The sequence below is a fragment of the Arvicanthis niloticus genome, chromosome 3, assembly GCF_011762505.2.
Source record: "Arvicanthis niloticus isolate mArvNil1 chromosome 3, mArvNil1.pat.X, whole genome shotgun sequence".
Classification (NCBI taxonomy): domain Eukaryota; kingdom Metazoa; phylum Chordata; class Mammalia; order Rodentia; family Muridae; genus Arvicanthis; species Arvicanthis niloticus.
The window spans coordinates 79,917,702-79,943,941 of NC_047660.1; the positions used below are offsets into that span (position 1 = coordinate 79,917,702).

The 26,240-nt window shown below is 41.8% G+C and overlaps 1 protein-coding gene across 4 annotated transcripts in view; it reads left to right on the forward strand.

Moving 5' to 3' along the window:
* The first annotated feature begins 19,162 nt into the window (after positions 1-19,162).
* The window catches only part of Tasor (transcription activation suppressor), a 49,088-nt gene continuing 42,010 nt past the window's right edge, over positions 19,163-26,240 (forward strand). For all 4 annotated transcript variants that reach the window (XM_034497071.2, XM_034497073.2, XM_034497074.2 and 1 more), the window contains exon 1: positions 19,163-19,750. In XM_034497071.2, coding sequence (XP_034352962.1) covers positions 19,417-19,750 — 334 coding nt within the window. In that variant the 5' untranslated portion in view covers positions 19,163-19,416. The remainder of the gene's footprint in view (positions 19,751-26,240) is intronic.

Below are 26,240 nucleotides of genomic sequence, written 5' to 3' on the forward strand. Positions count from 1 at the left end.
CCTTTTCCCCCTGTGTACAGTGTGTGCTCAGCCACCGTCAAGTCTCAGGTTGTCTTCTTGAAGGGCAAGAGTTTCTTTCTGAAATTTTACATGTGGTTTCCAAGTACAACTTACCATAGAACACAGGCTGAAATAAGTGGTGTGACTGACCGAGGGAAGCTGTTATAGAACATACATTTCTGTTTTCTCAAGCATCCTGCTCTGATTTATTTTTTTACCATGTATACTTAGTGTACATCATTTATTTGTATATGTATATATTTAGTGTATATGTGAGACATGCACATAAGTGTACAGGTACTACCACACCTGAGTGGAGGTCTGAAGACAACCTGAGTACTTAGTTCTCTCCTTTCACTGTATGAGTTCTGAGAATTTACCCATTTTAGCTATCTTGCCACCCCCTCCCCCATTCACTCACCTTTATCTATGCCCTATAGAAAGCTTAGTGCTAAGTCAGAGTTGTGACAGAAAAAAAGTGTTCATCTCACTGCTGATACAAGTGACTGATGGTGAACTTGAAGCTAACTGGTGTAGTGGTGCACGCCTGTAACTCCAGCCCTTAGGAAGCAGAGCCAGGAGGATCCCCAGAAGTTCAAGGTCGGCTTACTCTGTATAGCAAGTTCCAGCCCAGCTGGGACTACATAGTGTGACCATGTCTGGAAACAACAAGGAAAAGGAAGGGCGTAGGGAAGTTTGATTTTTAAATGATACTGGAATTTTAGTCTGCTTGTTCACTGAAATAGTGTTATTTCTCTGAAAGAATAGGGTTCTTGTTTTGTTTCTAAAAAGGCTGAACAGGTTTAAGCTCTTAGCAACCGTTTCCAACAGCATGTTACTCCAGTAAGGCTAATGGCTAGTTTTGTCTTTATAATATGCTTCTCCCATGTTCTTTAACATACTGTTCACTCCTAGATTCAACACAGCGTTCACATAAATGGTAAGTCCAGCTTTTGTTTTTCTCCAGGGAAAAAATCAAGTTCTTTGTCTGCAGTCCCAGCACTCCAGAAGCTGAAGCAAGAGAATTGCTACAATTTGAAGGCTAGCCTGGGCTAGATAGTACCAGGCTAGTCAGCTACATAGTTAAATAACACACACAAAAATCTAAAAGAAAGAAAAAGAAAGGAGGGAGGGAAGGAAGGAAGGAAGAGAGAGAAAGAAAGAAGAAAGAAAACCCAGTCTGCTTTGTTCTTGGTCATCCTTTGCCCATCCTTCAGATCCATTTTAGATGGTCTCCATTTTTGTTCCCACAGTGGCATTGGCTTGTTAGGGACTGTATCTTTGCTAGAATGTCAGTTGTTTGTGCTGACATTTTGAGAGTTAGTACAAATGGCAGGAGGCTACATGGGTTTCAGTCTGTTCTGAAGATGTTCCAGTACACACAACTAAATGTAATCCCTGTAGTCAAGACACAACGAAAACAACCAGAGTTGGCAATTTTGTGCAAAATTAGAATGTGGTTTCAGTTTCTGGTGTGTGGTCACCAGACTGCTGCCACTGACTGCTTCAGTTTCCATTCCCAGAAGTCTCTAGCTGCTAAGAATGCAAACTTTGTGGTTACAGGAAGCTACAGCCCATCTCGGTGAGCAGCTTGTTCAACTTTACGTCTATCTTCTCTACACGTCCATTTTTTTACTTGATTTCCCCAAAGCCACCTAGTTTTAGAGAATGCAGAATTGGAAGAGGGTTCCCCAAACCCAGAGCTATCTGTTGGATTCTTAAAGTCATCAGGATCAAAAGCCCCACATGAGCAAGTGCACATTGAGAAGAGGTAACTACCCCTCAAGTCTGTGTAGGCAGACTGTTATAAAACATCACAGCCTATTCTAGCATACCTTTTATCTTCAGGAATGTTGGTGGCTCTCCCAGTCAGCAACAGGCCTACCTAGACAGAGTCGGTTTATTAAGGGGTAGCCTAGTTTCCTTTGTTGCTGTGATAAACACAATGACCGAAAATAACTTGGGGAGGAAAGGGTTTATTTCAGCTTACAGTTCCAGGTCACAGTCCCATCACTGAGGGAAAGCCAAGGCAGGAACTGAAACCACAGAGGAATGCTGTTTACTGGCCCACTCACTGACTCATGCTCAGCCAGATTTTTTACAAATCTACCTGCCAAAGGAAATGGTGCTGCCTATAGTGGGCTTGGGGTCCCCCCCCCCATTAATTATCAGTGAACACAATTTACCATAGACATGGCCACAAGGTCAATCTGATCAAAGTTGTTCTTCAACTAAGGTTCCCTCTTCCCATGTGATTCTACATTGTAAAGTTGCTGCACGAGACCCTGTCATACATGGGGCGGGGGGGGGGGGCGTATTTGTAATATAGAAAGTGATGGGGAAGGGGACCCAAAAGGGTAACAGTATGACTATGATCAAAGTACATTATATTCATGTATGAGTACAAGGGAGCTGGGAAGATACTCAGTTGGAAAAGTGCTTGTCTTGCATGGAGACTTGAGTGTGATCCTCAGAATACACTAAACTTGCAAGGTGGAGTGGCATTATCTTATAATTCTAGCACTTGGAAGATGGAGATAGGAAGATCCTTGGAGCCCACCTAATTGGTTAATCAGAGACTGTGTCAGGGAAGGTGAAAACCCTGTCTCATTAAAAAAAAAAAAAGTTGGAACTGAGAATTCTGGGAGACTAAAGCACCTACTTTTGTGAGGTTTGCATTGTTATAACAAAATGCCAAAGAGAAACTATTTTAAAAGAAATCTTTGATTTGGCTCATGGCTTTAAGTCTTGGTCATTTACCCCACTTTCTTTGGTACCTGAGACAAGCTTGGGAGGCCAACACTGTGCAAGTAAACACGAGAGTGGCGCTGCACATCTTGTGGCAGGCAGCAGGAAAAGGGAGACAGAAAGAGCCAAGGGACAAAATACAGCCTTCAAAGGCAGCCACTTCCAGTGAGCTGCTGGTGTCCCCAGGCTCTGTTGGCATAGATAGAACCTAATAGGTAGAGTCTGAATTTGTGATATAAATGCTGAAGGGGAGACTGGGGATGAAGATAAGAGGGTATGAAAATGTCATTACTCTGTGTGATGGTTTGTATATGCTTGGCCTAGGGAGTGAGTGGCACTATTTGGAGGTGTGGCCTTGTTGGAATAGGTGTGTCACTGTGGGTGGAGGGGGGCTTTAAGACCTTTAACCTAGCTGCCTGGAAGCCAGTATTCTGCTAGCAGGTGTAAAACTCTCAGCTACTCTTGCATTGTGCCTGCTTGGATGCTGCCATGTTCCCGCCTTGATGATAATGGACTGAACCTCTGAATCTGTAAGCGAGCCCCAATTAAATGTTGTACTTAGAAGAGTTGCATTGGTCATGGTGTCTGTTCACAGCAGTAAAACCCTAACTAAGACATTCTGTGTGCTAACTTACCTAAATTCTGAATCTAAGTCAGGGGTGGTAGCAGAAGCCCTTGATTGTGAAGCACTTGGGAGGTGGAAGTAGGAGAACCTGGACTACATTTTAAGTCCCAGGTAAACCATAGCTACATAGACCTGTGAGAGGGTGGTGAGGTGGCTCAGTGGTAAAGAGCACTAGCTACTCTTTAGAGAACCCAGACTCTATTTCCAATGCTCACATGGTAGCTAATGAATGTCTAGAACTCCAGTTCTATGGGATCAGATGCTCTTTTCTGGCCTTGTCCAGGCACATACCTGATGCGTAGACATATTCCATAAAACATCCATATGCAGAAAAAAATCTTTTTAATTTTTTAAAAAAAGAACCTGTCTCAAGAAAAACAAAATGTTCATCATTGGAGAGATGGCCCAGCAGCTAAGAGCACTTGCTGAGTTTGCTGTGTGATTATAAGGAGTCAGGCTCAGACCCATGCCATATAATAAGTCAGGAGCTTATAACTCCAGCTCACAGAGATCCAGTATCCCCTCTGGCCTCTGTGCACTCATAGGAGCACATGTGCCTGCACAGATCCACATGGACATATGCATACACATCATTTTGTTTTTCAAATTCTGAATCTATGAACCCATTCATGAGATCAGACCCTTGCCTCATCAAACTTCCCCAACCTCATCTCTGAACACTACTACATTGTAAACCAAACCTTTCACATGAGAGCTCTTGAATCATGCGTAGGATTTAAGCATACCAGCACAGTGTGGAGAGACAACCTTGGAGATGTCCCTCACAGACTCAGAACAGTGACCAGTGCACTGATGTGAACACACTGAACGTTGGAGTCCGTCTATCCAAGAGGATAGGGAAGAACTTATGGTTTGGGGAATCATGTCCCACAAACCAACCTAGGAACAGACCATAGCCCAGAGACCACTGTGTGAGTTATTCAGAAGGCTCTGGTTTCAGGAGTAGAAGAATAATTAGCCCTAAACACTATGATTCTGCTGGCCAGGTCTTAAGGACCAAAAAGACTAACTGTTTCCAAGTTATTGCACCCCAAAGGAAGGCCTAGGAATATAAAAATATGAAAGTACCCAGTATCTCTCATTAAAGTCCACAATGTCAATGACTGGAAGATTCCAAGGCGCAGACAGAGAAGAATACAAAGACAAACTCACTGGTAGGTAAGAACATTAAACCTGCTGTTACCAGTGGGCAAGAAAGCAGCTGATAAAAAGCACTTGAAGCACCAGCCCCATGGCCAGAGCCACTCTCCAGAACCCATGATGGAAAGACAAAACCAACTCACATACCTCATGCTCACAATAATTAAACAAACAACAAAACTTAAAAAAAAAAAAAAAAGACTAGCTATTCTACATTTTTAATGTTGAAACATAATACGAAAAAGATTTCACTAGCCAGTAGTGGTACATGCCTTTAATCCCAGCACTTGGGAGGCAGAGGCAGGTGGATTTCTGAGTTTGAGGCCAGCCTGGTCTACAGAGTGAGTTACAGGACAGCCAGAGCTACATAGAGAAACCCTGTCTTGAAAACAACAACAATAACAACAACAACAACAACAAAAAAAAAAAAAAAACCCAAAAACCAAAAAAACAAAAAAAAAAAAAAAAAAAAAAAAAAAAAAGAAAGAAAAGTCAACAAACTATCCAAACACAGAAGACAGAGTTTTTGTTTGTTTTTTAATGAAAATAGCTAGGGCAACTTTAAGCTTCCTAGTTTACATATAAAATGAATCTCTAATGGAATAAGGAGGGAAGAAAAATAGAATAAAAGTGAAATAATAATGCCAAACTTGAAATTCTAAACCACAGATCCAAGCAGCTTAGTAACTACATATACAGCAGCATGTAAAAATGCATCAAGGTGGACGAGAGAGATTGACAAGCAATTAAAAGCACTGGATACTCTTGTGGAAGATCCTGGCTGGGTTCCCATAACCCACATGGCAGCTCACAACCATCCATTACTCCAGATCCAGGGGATCCGATGCCCCTTTCTGACCTTGGCAGGTACCAGGCATGCATGTGGTACACATACAGAAAACACACACACATAAAATAAATATAAAGAATAAAAATGGACAAATTATCTGTACAAATACTTAACCAAAGAAGATACATGCCTGACAAATAAGCTATGAAAAGATGTTCAACTATCATAAACCTAAAACCAAAATAACCAACCATAGCTAATAAGCATAAGAAAAGGACTGGAGAGATGGCTCAGTGGTTAAGAGCACTGACTGCTCTTCCAGAGGTCCTGAGTTCAATTCTTAGCACCACATAGTGGTTCACAACCATCTGTAATGGGATCTGATGCCCTCTTCTGGTGTGTCTGAAGACAGCTGCAGTGTTCTCTCTCTTATAGTATATATTCATACATACATATTATATATATATGTATGAATATATAATGTATGTATACACACATACATACATTATATATTCATATACATATATAATAAATATATAATAAAAATTTTAATAAAAAACATAGGAAAAGATGCTCAGTGTTATATACTCTTTGTGTAATGCAAATCAAGCCATCATACTACTATATCACATCCCTTAGGCTGGCTGGTGTTTAAACACACAAACACCATGGTAGGGAAGAACAAGAGTTAGTGTTACAAAGGCTATAGAGAAATTGTAAAGTCTGCGGGTTGTTCCTGGCAATGTAAAATGGTGTGGTCAGGATGAGAATATACAGAAGTTGTCTGCATTCTTGCACAGCTGTGGGGATTAACCTGACTGGGTGGCAAGAGAATGAAAACAAGACACATGTACAGAGAAGCTGGCATCAGGTTGACTGGGCCCTCTAATGGCAAAACTGCACGCCAGACACTCGGTGTACCTATTACATACAGTTGAGCAGAGGGGCATCGGCCTTATCACACACAGATAGATAAACAAGGAAGCAGGGTTTATAGGATACAGCTGAACAAGGAGGCAGAGTTAGCTCATTTCAAGGAGCAGTCTTCAACTGTAAGTATGTGGTGTGAAAGCTATGGTGAACATTTTCTGCACACACTATTTTCTGCACTACCTACATCCACGCATGGTCCAAGGGAAAGCTTCAGCACTCCTCTGAGCCCGGCTCCCCGTTAAGGCTTTGCCATTTCTCCATGGTCTTAGGTTAGAGTTCTTGACATGATGTAAAGATATCAACAGTACACATTTACCCACAAACCCTCACGACTTTCTCTGTTCCCCCACAGAAATTCCTCAAACAAATTAGACATAGAACCACCATAGGACCCACCAAACTCACCTCTGAGTATGTAACCAAAAGAATCGAAAGCAAGATTTTATAAAGGTATTTTGCACATTCATGTTCACTGTAGCATTTTTTCCAAAATGAACTAGAGCCCAAGTATCTACCAGTGAGTGAATGGATCACCAAAGTGTTACTGTTAGGGGAGGGCATATAGGATCTGGGTTTCCTTATATTAATTATCACAGCTTCCTGTTTACAACTCTCTCAATAAAAGTTTCAGTTATAACATGCTTAGGGCTTTGTTGGGGATGCTGGGAGTATTGGATCCAGGGGTTTGCTTATGTTATGCTGAGGGCTCTTAGACATCAAATGGAGTACAGGTTGTCCTGAATGTCTAGTCAGTATTTGGTTTGTTGCACATTACAGCTGTCAAATATTTAGTTTTAATTTAAAATAACACTTACAGAGGTATAGTTTACACATGATTAAAGGAACTCATATTAAGTGACTACCCAAGAGCTTCAGAGAAATGTGCAGACTCATGTAACTGTAACCACAATAAAGATACTGAACTCTTGCTATCCCTAAAGTGATTACTATCCCCTGTGCCCTTCCCAATGTCCCCACCTACCCTTTCACTCCTGCTGCCTCCTGACACTGAAAGTTAGAATGGCCCTAGAAATTAATATAATTGAAACAATGCAGCAAATACTCTTGGTGCCTGGCTTCTCTCCCTCATCACATCTTTAGTATTCTTGAAAGCCGTCATGTGTATCAGCGCCATATCTGTCTTACTGATGAGTTACCAGTCCACTGTCTGCCTGTGTTATATGCTTGCTCACTCATTCCTTGTTGGGTGGTTGACAAGTAAAGCTGTTATAACATTCATAAGCAAGTACTATTGTAGGCCTGTCTTTTTGCTTCCCTTGAGAAAATACGAAGGAGCACTCAGGGTGGATTATACGACACCAAGTATGTGTTTGACAAGACGTGTCACTGAACTGTTTTTCACGTGGCTGTACCATTTTACATTTCCAACAACAGTACATCAAATTATCCCCTATTTTGGCATCCTCTCCCTCTTCCTAGTCTGAGAGGGGTGTAATCACACTTCATAAGGTTTGTTTCCCTGATGGTTAATGATGCTGGGAATGGCCTCACATTTTGTGCTCATTATACTTACTTTTGTGGAGTGTTCAAAGACTTCCCTATCTTTGTAGTGTTGTTCCCATCAGATTTTTATGAAGAGTAAAAAGGGGGCTGTGGATCTAGCACATGATAGAATCCACATGTAGCATGCACAGGCCTTAGGTTCAATCCCCAGTCCCACAAACAACAGCAAGAATCCTTGGGTCGGTGAGATGGCTTAGTGGGTAAAGACGCTTGCTGGCAAGCCAGACAACCTGAGTTTGAACCCAGGAACCCACATAGTGGAAAGAGAGAACCCACTCTTGCAAGTTGTCCTCTGAATGCCATATATATGTGCCCACACACATACACACTCAAATAAAATGTTTTCAGAAGAATCCTTTGGACCTTAAATCATGACTCTTTGTAAAAATATACTTCATAAACAACAGGCAAATGTTTGTAACCGAACTGTACCCATCTTGCTATTATTCCAGGTTCCATCTAAGAACTATACTCAACTCAGACCTCTGGGAAAAATTCTGCTAGGACTAAATGATATTTTGTACCAAAATTACTATAATAAAAATGACACAATGTACACATATATATTTATGCATACATTTATTCATATAATTCTTCTGGAAAAATTTTTTTGAGATGGGGTCTCAGTATCTAGCCTTGGCTGTCCTTTAGTTCATTATATAAATCAGGCTGTCTTCAAACTCAATGATCTTCCTGCCTCTGCCTTTTGAATGCTGAGATTAAAGGAGTTACCACAGCTGGAAAAGTATTGCCACTCTGGGATGCATGAGACTTTGCTTCAAAAATGATCTATCTGTCTATCTATCTATCCATCATATATATCATACACACACACACACATACACACACACACACATTATACATACGCAGGGCAGTATTGGGTATGTATGTATGTATATAGACACTTGAAAAGCTAGTTTTTGAAACTGCTTAGTGATGTGTTGCTTCCCTCTGCTGGAATATTTGTGCATGTGCTCTTGGGGGGTCTATTAAGTTTTGAAAGCCTTAAGTTTTAGCATGGACCAGTCTAGTTCTCTTCTCAGAACCTAGAGCTTCACGGACTATCTCAGGCATTCTACAAGTGAGTATTTATATTTTATTTTGGGAGATGTTTGAACTATTCATAAAAAATAGGATTATATGTCTGAAAGTTATCTAGGTTAGAGGTATAGCTCAGTGGCAGAGTGCTGTAGCACAAAATAAACAAATATTATACACATAATTATGACCTGTATTGATCAACACCAGACACTACCTCAGTCTAGCCTTATCTGCCTTTACATCTGTGTCCCATCAGATTTTCAAGCCCTCGGACTTCCACTCAAACATTCTAGAGGCGGGAGCCATCATGTAACACTTTAGAACTCTTGCAGCTTATCCAGAGAACCCAAGTTCAGTTCCCAGCAAGCACACACACTAAGTGGCTTGCAAAGCCCCTGTAACTCAAGCTCCGGGGTATCCTGGCCTCTTTTGGCCTCCACAGGCACCCACATTCACACAGACATAGTTTTTAAAAGTTCAAATACAGCCAGGTGGTGGTGGCTCACGCCTTTAATCCCAGCGCTTGGGAGGCAGAGGCAGGCAGATTTCTGAGTTCGAGGCCAGCCTGGTCTACCGAGTGAGTTCCAGGATAGCCAAGGCTACACAGAGAAACCCTGTCTCAAAAAAAAAAAAAAAAAAAAAAAGTCAAATACAATGTTTATTTTTATGTAATGTAACTTTTTTTTTTTTTTTTTTTTTTAACCTTGAAAACTGTAAACTAGGTACTGGAGTTGTAGCTCGTTGGTAGAATACTTAGATAACATGTACACCAAAGCTTCTAGCACACAAGCACAGCTTCTAGTGCACGAATGCACGCACACACACACACACACACACACACACACACACACACACACACACACACAGGATGGAAGACAAGTAAGTAGTTCACATCTATAATTCAAATACTCAGACTGCAGAGGCAAGAAGTTTGCTTGGGCTATCTAGCAAGTTCCAGGCCATCAAGGACTACATACTGAAACCCTGTCTCAAAAGAAACTACAAACTACTGTAGTGTCCTTATAGCCCGAGTTTGCTTATTTTGTGTGTGTGTGTGTGGGGGGGGGAGTGGTGGTGGCAGTGGGGAGGATGGGGAGGGGTGAAGATGATGGCAGTTAGGCTGTGAGGATGGGGGTAGGGGTGGGGATGATGGGGGTAGCAGTGTTGAGGTGGTGGTAGGGGGTAGGAGTATGGGTGCTCTTGTTTTGCTGTAACTTAAAATAAATTCAGGGCCTTGCTCATGCTACTTCTGAAGAGAATTATCTCTCAGCCCTGGAAGTATTTTTTACTTATTTTTATATCTAACAGCCTCATTTTATAGTTTACCATTTAATGCTTTCAGAGAATTCTAAATTGCAGAAAGGAGCATAGTGAGGATGGGAGATCAACAACAGCTTAGAGTCCTTTTTCTCCCCTGTGCTAGGGATTTACCCCAGGATCTTGTAAATTCCAAGCGAGAGTTCTACCATTGATCTGAAACTGGATGCTGCTGTCTTACTTAGTGCTGAGTGTTCACCACCACTTATTCTCAGTGTTTGTGTAGGCAGCCATGTGTCTCTGCATTCATTACTGGAAAGAGAGGCTTCTCTGATTAAGTCTGAGAATAGTATGGGCATAAACAACAGCATTCAGTTCCTCTCTAGAGCCTATGACCTCCCCCACACCATGAGTTTCTGAGCAGATTTACATTGCCACTGCTGGAGTAGACATCAAATACAAAAGGAGAACTATTTCTCTCTCTCTCTCTCTCTCTCTCTCACACACACACACACACACACCCACCAGTAGTATCACTATTGCACAAGTGTGAATATCTTGGTTAGTCTATTTCATAGTTAATATGGTTCATGGCTCAGTAAAACCATTAAGGTCTGCACAGTATCTTCTGGGACTATACAAGCTGGCTGACAGGGAGAAAGCATCTAAGCTAGTTCCAGCTTGGAATTTATCTTTCACTATTCTTGAAGCCAAAGGGGCCAAGATGAAGGTACTGGTTTGTGATTGCACCTTCTCACTGTGTCTTTCTACAGGAGAAAGGAAGACAGCATTTTGGGTTCTTTTCTTAGGTTTAAAGATTCCTTTATTTTTATTTTATGTGTATGAATATTTTGCTTGCATGTATGTTTGTGTACTGTATGCATGTAGTGCCAGCAGAGGCCAGAAGAGGGCATTGGAGCCCTTGGAATTAAAGTTATACATGGTTGTAAGCTGCCACATGGGTGCTGGAAACTAATCTCAGGTCCTCAAAGAGCAGGTAGTTCTCTTAACTGCAGAACCATCTTACAACATGACCAAAGTAATTTATAAAGGAAGCCATTTAATTAGAGGCTCACAGTTGCAGAGGGTTAGTTCATGATCATCATGGCAGGCAGGCGTAGTGCTGGAGCAGTAGCTGAACACTTACCTTGGATCTGTAAGATGGATGCAGGGGGGAAGGGGAAGGGAGAGGGAGGGAGAGAGGGAGAGAGGGAGAGAGGGAGAGAGGGAGAGAGGGAGAGAGGGAGAGAGGGAGAGAGGGAGAGAGGGTTTTTGAGACAGGGTTTCTCTGAGTAGTCCTGGATGTCTTGGAACTCACTCTGTAGACCAGGCTTGCCTCGAACTCAGAAATCCACCTGTCTCTGCCTCCCAAGTGCTGGGATTAAAGGCGTGCACCACAACTGCCGGGTGGGGCTGGACTTCTTAAACCTCAAATCCCATCTTCAGTGACATTCTACTTCCAATTAGGCCACACTTCCTAATCCTTCTCAAATAGTTCTAACTGGGACCAATAATTCAAATATATGGGCCTGTGGGGACCATTCTTATTCAAACAACCACACTCCCAAAACTTCTACCTCCAAATACCAAAGCATCAGCGATTAAGTTACAACATAGGAATTTTGAGGAGAAATAAACATTCAGTATCTGCCAATAGAAGAGTGAAATTTTTCTTGAATCATTTCTGAAGCTTAAATATTTAAATTACCTTGTGTGCCAGTTAGTTTTGTCAACTTGACACAAGCTATTGTCATCTGAGAGGAGGAAACCCCAATTGAGAAAATGTCTCTATGAGATTGGGTTGTAGGTAAACCCGTAGGGCATTTTCTTTATTAGTGATTGATGGGGAAGGACCCAGTCCATTATGAGTAGTGCATTCCCTTAGCTAATAGAGCTTGGGTTCTATAAGAAATCAGGCTGGGGCTAGAGAAATGGCTCAATGATTAAGAGCACTGGATTCTCTTTCAGGGGACTGGGTTCAATTCCTGGCACCCATATGGAAGCTCACAACTGTTTTAAGTCTAGTTCTAGAGGATCCAACACCCTCACACAGACATACATGCAGGCAAAATACCAATGCATATAAAATAAGTAAATAGATAATTTAAGAAACAAAGAGGGAAAGCAGGCTGAGCAAGCCATGAGGAGCAAGCCAGTAGCAGTACCCTTCCATGGCTTCTGCATCAGCTCCTGCCTCCAGGAGTGCCTCCTGCTCCGTTTGAGTTCCTGCCCCTGACTTCCTTCAATGATAGACTATGATGTGGAAGTATTGGACAAACAAACCCTTTCTCCCTAACTGCTTTTGGTTGTGGTGCTTTATCACAGCAACAGTAACCATGACTAAGATACTTCATATGTAATTCTACAAGAATCCGGCAGGTGTAGCCAACTAACCAGTTCTTGGACTGCATCTGACTGAAGAAAGCTGTGAACCTTGCCCAACATAAGCTCATAAACTTACTTGAAACACCATGAGACTTGTTTTGAAGTTTTAAGAATAATTCCACTGGGGGTTCTCAAGCACTGATCCTTGAAGATAAAAACATATGTTTTAATGTTCACAAAAGGTTGGGCAAATCTGATTCTAAGAGTTCTCTCACATATTTCTAGAAATAGTATTGTATTTGCTACAATAAATTTTGGATTAAAATTTGATAATCTTCAGTGTCTTGCCTTGTCCATTATATTTACAAGAAACTTGTATTACTATGGGCCATATGATCTACGACACCAAACCAGTTAAGACAGAGAACTTATTTGCATGTCTGTGACTTTTCCTGAAGAAATGTGAAAAAACATTTTTTTCTCTTGTACGTTACACCCTGATTGCAGTTTCCCCTCCCTACCTCCAGTCTCTCCTCTATACCTTCCCTCCCTCTCAGATCCATCTTCCCTCACTACCTCTCCTTAGAAAAGAGCAGGCTTCCAAGGGACATCAACAAAACATGGAATAACAAGCTACAACAAAACCAGGCACACGTCTTCACACCAAGGCTCAAAGAGGCAACCCAGTAGAAGGGATAGAGTCCCACAAGCAGGTAAAAGAATCAGAGACTGCCCTCACTCCCACTGTTAGGAATCTTACAAGAATATCAGCCATAACATACATGCATAGAACCTGGGTCAGACTCCTACAAGTCCCTTATCTCTGAGACCTCCATGAGTCCTGGTCAGTTGATTCTGTGGCCACAATAAACATCTTTTTATTGTAGGTAGGGCACAGATAGACCAAGTAAACAATCCACTGAAGTCTATCCTGGAGAACAATGAGTTCACTGGAGTTACTTACAGGAGCCTGCGTGACTCAAAGACAGCATCATCATGGAAAAGCCTACCTCCCAGTGGACAAGGACTTAGGAAAGCTGCATCCTTGAAACACCCTGCTGACCTGCAGAGCAACCCTCGAAAGTTTCTTCCTTCTGAATAATTGCTTCCTGCTTGGATAACCTCAGGGTGGGTGTCTTAGTCAGAGTTTGTGTTCCTGTATAAAACATCATCACTAAGAAGCAAGTTGGGAGGAAAGGGTTTATTCAGCTCACACTTCCACATTACTGTTCATCACCAAAGGAAGTCAGGACAGGAACTCACACAGGGCAGGAACTTGGAGGCAGGAGCTGATTCAGAGATCATGGAGGGGTGCTGCTTACTGGTTTGCTCAGCTTACTTTCTTATAGAACCCAGAATCACCAGCCAAGGGATGGCACCACCCACAAATGGCTGGTCCCTCCCCCCTTGATAACTAATTGAGAAAATGCCTTACAGCTGGATCTCATGGAGGTATTTCCTTAAGGGAGGCTCCTTTTTCTGTGCTAACTCCAGTTTGTGTTAAGTTGACACACAAAACCAGCCAGTACAACTGACACCTTGTCAACTTGACACACAAACACATCACTATTAAGCCTCAACCCTTACTTTCTTATTCATCCCCCAAATCTAAACAACTTTAAAAGTCCCACAGTCTGTACACATTACATATTACAATTTTAATCCCTTTAAAATATCCAATCTCTTTTGAAATTCAAAGTCTTTTTACAATTCAAACTGTGGGCTCCACTAAAATACTTTCTTACTTCAAGAGGAAAAAATATCAAGGCACAGTCATAATCAAAATCAAACTCTGTCCCATATCTGGGATCTACTCACGATCTTCTGGGCTCCTCCAAGGGCTTGGGTCATTTCTCCAGCTCTGCCCTTTGTAGCACACACCTTGTCTTCTAGGCTCCAGCTGCCTGTACTCCACTGCTACTGCTGTTCTTGGTGGTCATCTCATGGTACTGGCATCTCCAAACACTGCTGTCTTCTGCAGCAACTGGACTGCACTTTCATAAATAGTCTCTCATAGGCTCTCTTCATGGTGCTAAGCCTCAACTTCTCTGCATGACCCCTTCAGTCTTGAGCCTTCAACTGCCACTGAGGCTGCACCTTCACCAATGGCCTCTCCTGGCCTCTCACAGTGCCAAGCATCAGCTGTAAGTTTCTAAACCAGTACCTCCTGGATAACTCATATACATTACCAAGTCTGACTGCTAACACAAGGTACAACTGCGGCTGCGTCAGGAACACAGGACGCTCTGTGCTATCAGGAACCAGTTTCCAGCAAATTTCATCTTAGTGATGCTGGTCTTTTCTTAATCACTGCTAATTTCTTTGCTCCAGCTCACTAGCATCAATCGTCTCAGTAATGCAAAAATTTCACTTTAGTAGTTCAGGTATCTTGTTAATCACAGCTGATTCTTCAGCCCCAGTTAACCAAAATCACAGAATCTTCACAATCAAAATAGCAATGGCCCTGATAAGAGTCTTCATTCTTCTCTCTAAAGTTTCAGAAGCCAGGCCCCCATTGTTTGCACTGTTTTCAACATTATCATCCAAGATCCTACAGAACATTTCACAGAGCTCTTAACATCCCAATGGCTCTTCTAGCTCAAAGTTCCAAAGTCCTTCCAGAGTTCTCCCAAAACATGGTCAGGCTGTCACAGGAATACTCCTCCCAGTATCAGTCTGTCCTAGTCAGGGTTTGTATTCCTGCACAAAACATCATGACCAAGAAGCAAGTTGGTGAGGAAAATGTTTATTCAGCTTACACTTCCACATTGCTGTTCATCACCAAAGAAAGTCAGGACAGGAACTCACACAGGGTAGGAACCTGGGCAGGAGCTGATGCAGAGACCATGGAGGGGTGCTGCTTACTGGGTTGCTTAGCTTGCTTTCTTATAGAATCCAGGACTACCAGCCCAGGAATGGCACCGCCCACAATGGGCTGGATACCCCACCCCCACCTTGATCACTAATTGAGAAAATCCCTTACAGCTGGATCTCATGGAGGCATTTCCTCAAGGGAGGCTCCTTTTCTCTATGATAACTCCAGCTTCTGTCAAGTTGACACACAAAACCAGTCAGTACAGAGGACTTATAAGTCTTGTAAAATTTCTGAACTTCCTGAGTCTTGGGAGCTTTCCCAACAGGAGGCAGCGTTTCACTTCAGTGAAAATAGCTGTACAAGAAGCAGGAAGAAGGGTAGAGCATCCTAGTGAGTCTAACCAGCACCTTTAGCAGAAATATGAGCAAATATCTAAAGGGATTGATAGGTTTGTGTGACCTTAACACCAATTTTAATATATGTGCATAGCAATTTGTATTTATTTTTTCAGCTTTTGCTAAGTAAAGCAAAACTGATTCTTCAAGCATTATTATCATGTGTTTATTTTATCCCAAGAGAAACTCAGATTCTCCAGAGAATGAATTAATCACCAAATGTCTCTAACCACAAATAGAATTCTTCTAGATAAATAACTGAAAACCTCATTTTCCTCAATTAGAGAAATTTCTGGTGTCATGTTTCTATTATTTATGTAAATTGAAACCATAGACCTAACAACCATCTGATTTAAACTTGGCTAGCTCCCCAAAGACTTTTTAGAAGGAAATTTATCATAACTAATTGTCTATTTTCTTCAGAACATTGGGGAATATTAAAAATTGTGGTGCTCTATCTAGCTACATGTTTCTTTTCTTTTTAAAAATCTCTTTTTAAACCAGGACTTATTACATTGAGTAGAAGATAAACTGCTAATTTTTTTTCACTTGGGGGGTATTTTGGAAACAGTCATTTGAAAACAAGATGACGTGGGCTGGGAAAGAAGGGACCCTGGGTTCAGTTCCCCAGCACTGCATAACCTGGGCATGGTTACACATGCCGGTAATCACAGCACTCAAGAGAAGGCAGAGGCAGCAGGAACATCAGAAGTTTAAGGTCATCTTTGGATACATAGTAACTTTGAGAGTCTATCTCAGAAAAAGCAAGCCAGTTACAGTTTTGTTTTAAAAAGTTGAAATGGAAATATTTTGGCAAATAAAATCTAGAATGTTTTAGATTAACTCACTGGACTTTATGTTCTATACTATATACTTACTTAGGTGTTTTCTGAAGCAGGGTCTCACTCTATAGCTCAAGCTGTCCTGGAACTCACAGTCATCCTCCTGTCTTAACTGTCTGAGAGCTGACATTGTAGGCACAAACTACAATGCCTGGCTCACAGACTTTTTGTTTTTTGTTTGTTTGGTTTTTTTTCTTCTTCTTCTTTTGAGGTAGAGTTTCTTTGTGTATCCCTGGCTGTCCTAGAACTCACTATGCAGATGTGTCTGGCCTCTGCCTCCCAAGTGTTGGGATTAAAGGCATACACTACCATGCTCAGCTGGATCATAGACTTTTTGAAAAAAGGTTAATATTAATTAACTTTAGCACAAATCATCAGTATTCGATAACCAAGAAAAGCAGAACACGGTAGTGATAGTACTAAGAGGACAATGAGAGGGCCACGCCAGGGGCTAAGCCAGGCAGACTCCATGACAGGCTCCAAACTGACAGTCTAAGAACTAGGCTTAAGTTTCTGTTTCCTAATATTGGACAAGTCCAAAACAAGTCAAATGCCAGGAAAAACCACCCTTCAAGGGCAGATAATCAGGAGCTGCTCCAGCACCTACCTGGCTTGAGCCAAGAATCAGCAACGGTTCCAGAAAGTCCCCCAAATTCCCCAGAACCTTGACCAATCCCAAGGACACCCATACCCTGAAAAATAGAGCCAGTCAATCCAGGTAAAGAAAGGTAAAGCTCACCCATTCCTCCCTGGAATTCCCCTAACAGGTTTTAAAAGTGAGCCTGTACGATCGATCACTCAGCATCTCCATTTTGGTGGGTGGAGATCCCTGTGTGCTGATAATTTCTGCAGAATAACCACTCTTTGCCTTTGCATACCATTTGAGTCTGGGTTATCATTCTTTGGTGAATCATGGGTCCTTACAGTACATGCCTGTAATCCTAATACTTCAAAAGCTGAGGCAGGCGAATTGCCATTCTGAGTTACATAGAAAGACCTTAAGTGAAAAAACTAAACACCCCCACAAAACAAGCAACCCAACCAATTCAACAAAAACAAAAATAAATAAAATAAATATAGCTGACATTCTTGCAGAGAGTGTAGCTGGCTTAAATGTCCTAGGCTGCATCTCTCTTACCTGGTATGTTTGCTATATGTTACTGCCATATTAGTAGAACAGATTTTTTTGTTTGCTTGTTTGTTTTATTCTGGAGGGTGTGTAGGAAAATTTTATTGTTATCTCTGTGTAATCAACACAAATTTAAGCAGTAGTTGAATGTCAAAAATCTTCCTGCATCATATAGCTGAAAAGATGTTTTTTATACTTACTAGTGGAACCTATATCAATTTCCTTCTTTTTTTTGAAAAAGGTTGTATTGGTTTAATTTGTATACCACAGAGTCCATTAATTAGACATCCATTCACTCACATGTATTTACATAGTTGTCAGTAGTGTTTTTAGAATTAGGCAATCAGCCAGGCAGTGGTGGTGCATGCCTTTAATCCCAGCACTTGGGAGGCAGAGACAGGCAGATTTCTGAGTTTGAGGCCAGGCTGGTCTACAAAGTGAGTTCCAGGACAGGCTACACGGAGAAACCCTGTCTCAAAAAAAAAAAAAAAAAAAAAAAAAAAAAAAAAAAAAATTAGGCAATCAATACTAAAATTATTTATTTATTTATTATTGATTGGTTGGTTGATTGCCAAGAACTGATCCTCTGGCCTAAATTTATGAAAATTAGGGCTTAGGCAGTGTAAATACGTTGGTTGGAATTAGACCTGGCTTTTGTCATCTCAATTTGTCCAAGTTTCAACATTTAAATTGGGCAAAAGCATCTCCTTGGTGTCTGTATTGATGATAACTCAGGACAGGAACCTAAGAAGAAACTATTGAAAGGCCCTTCCTTCATTTCACTATCAAGTTGCTTTCTTCTAGGTGGTTGCATGAGTGTGTGAGCATGCGTGCCTCCCCTCATCATTAGATTGTAAATTATGTGGAAGAATCCCAAATATTCAATGTTTGCTTAGATAGTTACGGCCTGGAGGACGACCAGTGTGAGTGATCTATTGGAAAGGCAGAAAGTCTGGAGGGATAGGATGTTATCACCCTGCTTATCACTGGAGGCCATTTTCTTATCTCTTCTCACTTCGTAACTTATTGTGTGTTTATAGTCTTTACGAGTATAGGTGGTTTGCCTGCATTTATGATAGAGCACCACATATATTCCTAGTGCCCTCCAAGGCCAGAAAACTATGTGGATCCTCTGAAGTGATTAACATCTGGCTGAGTTGTCATATGTCTGCTGGGAATCGAAGCCTGATCCTTTGGAAGAGCAGCTCAGAGCAGACTGATGAGTACGGCACAAGACCAGGATCAGCCAATTATCCGCCGGGTTTGGTCGGTCCACAGAACGCAGGAGGTGAGAAGGAGCTCGCTTGCAAAAGTACTGTCTGGAAGAACCCCCTGGGCTTTTCTTTGTCAAATGCAGAGCGGAAGGGGCAGGGTCCAGGAATCCGCAGAATGCAGCCAGGCCCTAACCCTCACGCTGAACCGACGGCGTCGACGCTTTCCCCGGGCGTGGCACTCTCCTCTTTTGGCGGGCTCGGCATTGCGAGACTCCGCCCCCTGGAACGGTCTATCTGCATTCGCGGAGGCGGGCGCTGCATTCCTATTGGTAGAACGAGTCCGCCGAGACTCCGCCCCCTCCCGGGCCCGACGCGAGCACGTTGGGTAGCCGGGGCCGGTTGAAAAGCCGCCCGAATCTGCCGCGGCTCCCGGGGCTAGAAGCACACTTAGAGCCGCGGTGGCGGTTAAGAGGCGTCTCTGTGGCTGGAGTGCGGCCCCTGGGGGTGGAGGGGCCGGGTGGGCCGAGAAGAACTCGGCGGCCTGGCCCGCCGCCCTTCCCCCCAACGCCCGTCGACCTTGCGGGCGGAAGCTTCCTGGAGCACCTCACGCCCGCGCGATGGCGACTGCTGCGGAGACCGAGGCCTCTTCGACGGACGCGAGCTGGGAAAGCGGTGGCTGCGGCGGCGGAGACGACGGGATGAAGCCAGCGCTTCCGGAGCTTGAGTCCTCCCTACAAAATGGCGGCGGCGGCGGCTTCACCACCGCGGAGCTCGGCGGCGGCGCGGGGCCTGAGGAGACCGTGGCAGCCGAAGCCTCCCGGAGCCACGGCCACGAGCAGCCTCAGGACACGTCCGAGGCGGCCGCGGCCGCTCTGCCCAAAGGCGCCGAAGAGCCGGAAAGGCCTTTTAGGCGGATTTTTCAGATCCCCAGGAAGAGCAGAGAAAAGAAAGGTGGTGCCTCCCCTTCCTCCCAACCCCTCTCTTTCTTCCCTCCCCCTCCATCTTTTTCATTAAGACCTCTATGTCTCCTCTTCCCACACCCATTCGAGACACGTAAACACGCACGCAAGCGCCAGCCGCCTCTCCCCTCACTGCCACGGCCGCCCAGCCGCCCGTGGTGCGAGAGGATAGGGTGGAACCACGCGCCGTCGCTCCCCCTGTCCCCGTGGAAGTTGGAAGTAGCTCAGGTTTGAAGCGTTTCCATAAGGCTGCAGCTCCCAGAGAGGAAAGATGGTGCTTGGTGCCCCTCTTTCCCCAAGCCCTGAAGGCAGAGAAGCTGATGGTGGCCTCCTAAAGATGCTTCTGAGAAGTCTGCTTGTGGAAATAGCCTGTGGTCATGGATTCTGAGGCTTTCTCCAAGGCCATTGCATTCTAAGGACAAGTGTTTCTCGCTGTGGAAATTCTTCAGCAGCTCTGTGTGTCTACTTGAAATGTGCTCCATGTCAGCGTCTTCTCTTATTTAGAAAAATCTCCATTAGTATATGCGCTCCATGACAGTTTTCCATCACACTTCATTTCCATGTAGTTTTTTGGAAAAACATTAGCTTATATAGCTTTTTTTTTTTTTTTTCTGTATAACTCCAAGCCTAGAATGACTTTTAAAGTCAACTCTTAGTTTCTTAAATCGAATATAGGAACAGTTGGGTTAGTTGCTTATTTTTTGAGATCAGCACTGGTTTTTTTTTCCTTAGAGTAGGTTATGACCGATGGAGTTGACTTAAATTTTCCCTTTTTACTGCGTGCTTTTTAATTGTTTATTTCTCAAAGCTTTCTTTTTTCTTTTTGTCATTTGAATCTCTGAAGATTTAGAATCTATTGAAACTGTGCATCTGGGTAGCCAAATCTTTGCGAAGCCGAGATTATGAAAGTACAAAGAAGTTCCTTTCTAGTTGGATGACAAAACCAAGGAAATAGTATAAGAAACCATGCAGAGGAGGATGAAGTTGATCTTTGCCAACTGAAGTGAATGTTTCTTGAAATACTCTTTAAATGAGTTGATGTAATACTTGTAATACTTTAGGATGACGGCAAGACACTATATGTAGTTAAGGTGTGTATGGCTGTGTTGATACAAGAAAAGTTAGAGAAGCAGGCGGATTTCTGAGTTCGAGGCCAGCATGGTCTACAGAGTGAGTTCCAGGACAGCCAGGGCTATACAGAGAAACCCTGTGTCAAAAAACAAAAAACAAAAAAACAAAAAAAAACAAAAAAAAAAGGAGAAAAATAAAAAAAGTTAGATACTCACCCCCAATGGCCAGTTGGTAGAAAAGGTTTGAAGTAGTTTTAAATAGGACCTCATAATGATAGTAGGGGCTTAACAAAAAAACTGTATCAAGCTTTTTTGGCATCCTGTTTTAGATTTTAAATGACAAAGGCTGTGAACAAATCACCTTTAAAACAAGATCTTTTTAAAATTTTTTAAAAAAATTTTATTTATTTATTTATTTATTTATTTATTTATTTTTAGGGGCCAGAAAACTGGCTTAGAGTCCTTTAGGATTTTGTTTGAAATTTGGTAAGGTGGTGTGTGCTTCTTAAATTTCATAAGCCAAGTCCAGAAGTTGCTTTAAAATGACTGCCCTTGAACATACTTATAGTGGCTTGGGGAATTAGGGAGTATAAACCTTAGCTGAGCTGCTTTCTCCATGGAGTTTGATGTATTCCTTGGGGTAATGCTTATATTTTCCATTTTGCCTAGGGACATGATTTTTAATCTGTAAGGGAGGATGTAGTTAGGAAAGTATGGTAGATTTTTTATTTTTACTGAAAATAATTTTTTACCTAGCTGTATACCAGGCAGCAGTTATTCAAATAGTATATATTAGGGTTTAATCAAAACTTAAAAACCCAAATAATAGAATTTCCTTAAGTTGTTGAGCCCTTGAACTTGAAATGCTCCTGCCTCAGCCTTCCTGCTAGGTAGAATTACAGGAATGATCTATTAATACAGTGCTTTCAAGTAACTATTTTAACCATCTCAGATTTTAACCTAAATTGGGAGAAGCTAGTCTTTGAATTTCAACTTTTTAGTATAAAAACATCAGAGTTATATTTGAGACAGGTCTTAACTACATAGTCCATGCTGCCATCAAACATGCAGCAGTCCTCTTGTCTCAAGTTTTCTAAGTGCTATAGTTTCACACCTATAGGAACCTGACCAGCTCTTGAAAGTTTACCTGATGATAATAGCATGACATCTAAATACTGCCATTTTAGTGGCATAATAATACTGGCAAGCAATGTTGTACTTGAAAGGTTTTGGGTTTTTTTGAGACAGGATTTCTCTGTATAGCCCAGGCTGTCCTGGAACTCACTCTGTAGACCAGGCTGGCCTCAAACTCAGAAATCCACCTGCCTCTGCCTCCCAAGTGCTGGGTTTAAAGGTGTGTGCCACCACTGCCCGGCTTACTTGAAAGGTTATAGACGTTGTTATGTGTATATAATTACATTTCAACATCTCTTTGTGGTAGGTATTTGTCCATTTTACAGAAAAACTGAAGTACTGAGAAGTAACTTGTCAATTTACTAATTTTGGAGATAGAATTTGAACACGTATAGACTACTTACTTGGAACTACTCAACTATTGCAAGGTTATTCCTAATAGTCTAAATTTTATTTTTATTTAGGGAGGAAGAGCTTATTTTGGCTCACAGTTTCACATGCTGAGAAGTCATAACAGCACAAGCCTGGTGGTTAGTCACATGACAATACATGTGTAGTCAGAAAGCAGAGAAAGATAAATGTCCCCTTCACCCCCACCCTCCCTTGAGGCAGGTCGTAATTTTTTAGATAGAAAAAAGCTATTTACAAATCTGTTAGGAACAAATGGAGTCACATTGTATAATGGTAATTAAGGCCAGTAGATACCAACTTTGGAATCAGAATTACAGACCAAGTTTGCTCACTTTGCTAATCATTTCATTTTCTCCCATGTAGCTCAGGCTGGCTTTGTACTTTTAAAAAATATATATTTTTTATTAGCATATATTATATACAGTAATGGGTTATGGGTTTCATTATGACATCTTCATACATGTCCATGATGTCATCATAACCTCATTAACTTTTATGTTCCTACAAACACTTTAATATTTAAAAAATAAATATGGGTGTTTTGTCTGCATGTCTGTACCACAAGCTTGCCATCAGATTCTCTGGAATTGGAGTTACAGTTGTGTGGGATGCTGGAAACTAAACTTAAACCAATGTCTTCTGGAAGAGCAGCCAGTATTCTTAATCCCTTGAGCCATCTTTCCAGCTCTTCCACTTACTAATTCCAACTAGTTCCCAACTTTTTTTGGGGGTGTTGGTGGTGTTTAGGGTTGTTTTCAACGTGGGCATCCGAGTCTACACCTCAGAAGAGAATCTTCCCCCTGCATCAACCATTGGTATAAATCTTAAGAGAGGGATGGAGGTCTATCATTCTTTCTCAGTCTTGTGTAGATCATGCCTAGGCAATCAAAATTTTAGAGTTAGTAGCCATGCCTTGTCTGAAAATTACACATACACACCTTTTTACCAACTTGTACATTCTAAGTATTCTTACCCACTGTTGCTAAATGTTGGAGGGAGTGACAGATGTTCCATTTATGGTTAGGATTCAACAGTCATTTATTCTCTGCTTTAACAGTCACCTACTACAGAATGAAGCATCTCTTACCAGAGCTGACAGCACTATTCTATGAGCTTGCCTTGAACTTTTGATGTTCCTGTCTCAGCCCCCTAAATGCCGAAATTATGGATGTATGCTACCACATTCAGCTGGTATTCTTTGTGGTGATCTTTTGGTTCTGAGGATGGAACTTATGACTTCTTTTTGGTTTTTCGAGACAGGGTTTCTCTGTGTAGCCCTGGCTGTCTTGGAACTGAGTAGACCAGGCTGGCCTCAAACTCAAATCCGCCTGCCTCCCAAATGCTGGGCCTAAAGGCATGAGTCACCACTGCCCAGCTGGAACTTACAACTTCTTGCTTGTCAGGCTAATGTTCTACTACTGAGAGACATTGAGTCCCATCCATTGTCTATTTCAGTTATACTTAGATCCAAAAGCTTACTTTCTTATTGTTTACATGTTTTTGATAGTAGTACGCCTTGTTTTCTAAAGTTTAGTATTATCATGTATATATAGTACAAGATCTACACTGACACAAAGTAAATTGGTCATAGATAATGGAGGAAATGCTATTTTTTTTGACCTATTGCCCATTGCTTAAATGTAAATTCTTTTTTTGTGTGTGTTATGTGGGTGTGGCTGAAGGGATGGAATCCAGGGCTTCTATGCCTGGCAAACACTCAACCATTGACTTCTATCATTGACTTCTATCATTCTATCTTTTTACTCCCCACCTCCACCCCCCTATCCCAAGACAGGATTTCTCTGTGTGTATCCCTGGCTGTACTTGAACTTTGGCATCTGGCTTGTACTTTACCATCTGGCTTTTTACATAGCTTCCAGGGATCTAAACTCAAGTTATCATCAGGCTTTCACAGCCATCTTACCAGCCACTTTTATTTTTTCAGTTGCATTATAATAACTATGTTGATTTTATTCCTCAGGATGCTTGTATATGTTCAGTAGGTACACATTGGCTTTTACTTAGCACACATTGTTATAATAACATGTAATCAAAACAATTCTTCATTTTTAAAGCTACTATTGTGATATATGCCTAGTTGTCTAAAGAACCAGATATGTCACCAGGGGTTGGTGGCAGCCTATTCCTTTAATCCCAGTACTCAGGAGGCAGAGGTAGGGGACTTTCTTGAGTTTGAGGCTAGCCTGGTTTAGAGTTCCAGGACAGCCAGGGCTACATGGAGAAACCCTGACTTGAACCTTCTTTCTCTCCCCCCCCCCCCAAAAAAAAATGGATATGTGATTTGACACTGTATCCTTTATAGTCTAATAAAAATAAATTGAAAGTATAGTAAAGCAGCTTATTTATAGTTATCGTTTAGGTGGCATACTTCTAAGAGTATAAAGTTGAGTGATGATGGCACATGCTTACAATTCCAGTACTTGGAAAGCTGAAACCGGAAGATGACATGTTTGAGGTCAGCCCAGGATATATAGTGAACTTTATTTTGTAAGACCTTGTACCAAAATATAAGTTTACATACAAAAGTATTTTCAGTGGAACCCAAGAATTACTTTTAATATTTATTGATCTTGAAATAATGTCTTGAAAAAAAAAATGGGCTTTTTTTTTAATTTGGGGGAAGTTTATATGTATAAATTTGGTTTTCAAAATGAAAATTAAATTATTTTGGTTTTTACTAAATGAAAAATTTAATGTATACATTAGAAATTTCAGGTTATCAGGACAAATTTATTTATTTATTTATTTATTTATTTATTTATTGAGACAAGGTTTCTCTGTATAGCCCTGGAACTCACTGTGTAGAGTAGGCTGGCCTCAGAACTCAGAAATCCACCTGCCTCTGCCAAGTGCTGGGATTAAAGGTGTGCACCACCACTGTCCGGCAGGACAAATTATTTTTGTTTTTTGGCTTTTTTTTTTGTTTGTTTTGAGATGGGATCTCACTGTGTAGCCCTGGCTGACCTGAAACTCAATCTGTAAATCAAACTAGTCTCAAACTCAAGAGATCTGCCTACTTCTGTCTCCTAAATGTGTGACAAAAGGTATGCTCCACCATGCTTGATTATTAAACCAAATAGGTTAAATGTTATAAAAATTCCAGTGCCAGAGAGCTGTCTCAGCTGGCAAAAGCACTTAGTATCTATGGTGTAAGCTTGAGTTTGATCCTAGTTGATGGAGAGAACTGTCTGAAAGTTGTTCTCTGACCTCTACATGTACATCTTGGCATAAGTGTACTCACGTTCATGCATGAACACACAAATTTGAGCCAGTTGTGGTGGCACATGCTTATATTTCCAGTATAGGGGAGGCTTTGAAAGAAGGATTTGAGGTTAGACTTGGCTGTCCAGTGAGAACTTGTATCAGAGATGGAAAAGAACATTAAATGGACTGTAGACCGGTGAAGACACAAGGGATACAAACTTAATTGTGCTAACTGCACAGGTGCTCTATTCTGCTTAGTACTTTTGTAAGGGCCCGTGATTCACCAAAGAATGATACCCCAGACTCAAATGGTATGCAAAGGCAAAGAGTGGTTATTCTGCAGAAATTATCAGCACACAGGGATCTCCACCCACCAAAATGGAGAAGATCGTACAGGCTCTCTTTTAAAGCCTGTCAGGGGAATTCCAGGGAGGAATGGGTGAGCTTTACCTTTCTTTACCTGGATTGACTGGCTCTATTTTTCAGGGTATGGGTGTCCTTGGGATTGGTCAAGGTTCTGAGGAATTTGGGAGATTTTTCTGGAACCATTGCTAATTAACTACTCTTGGCCCAGGCCAGGTGCTGGAGCAGCTCCTGATTGTCTGCCCTTGAAGGGTGGTTTTTCCTGGCATTTGACTTGTT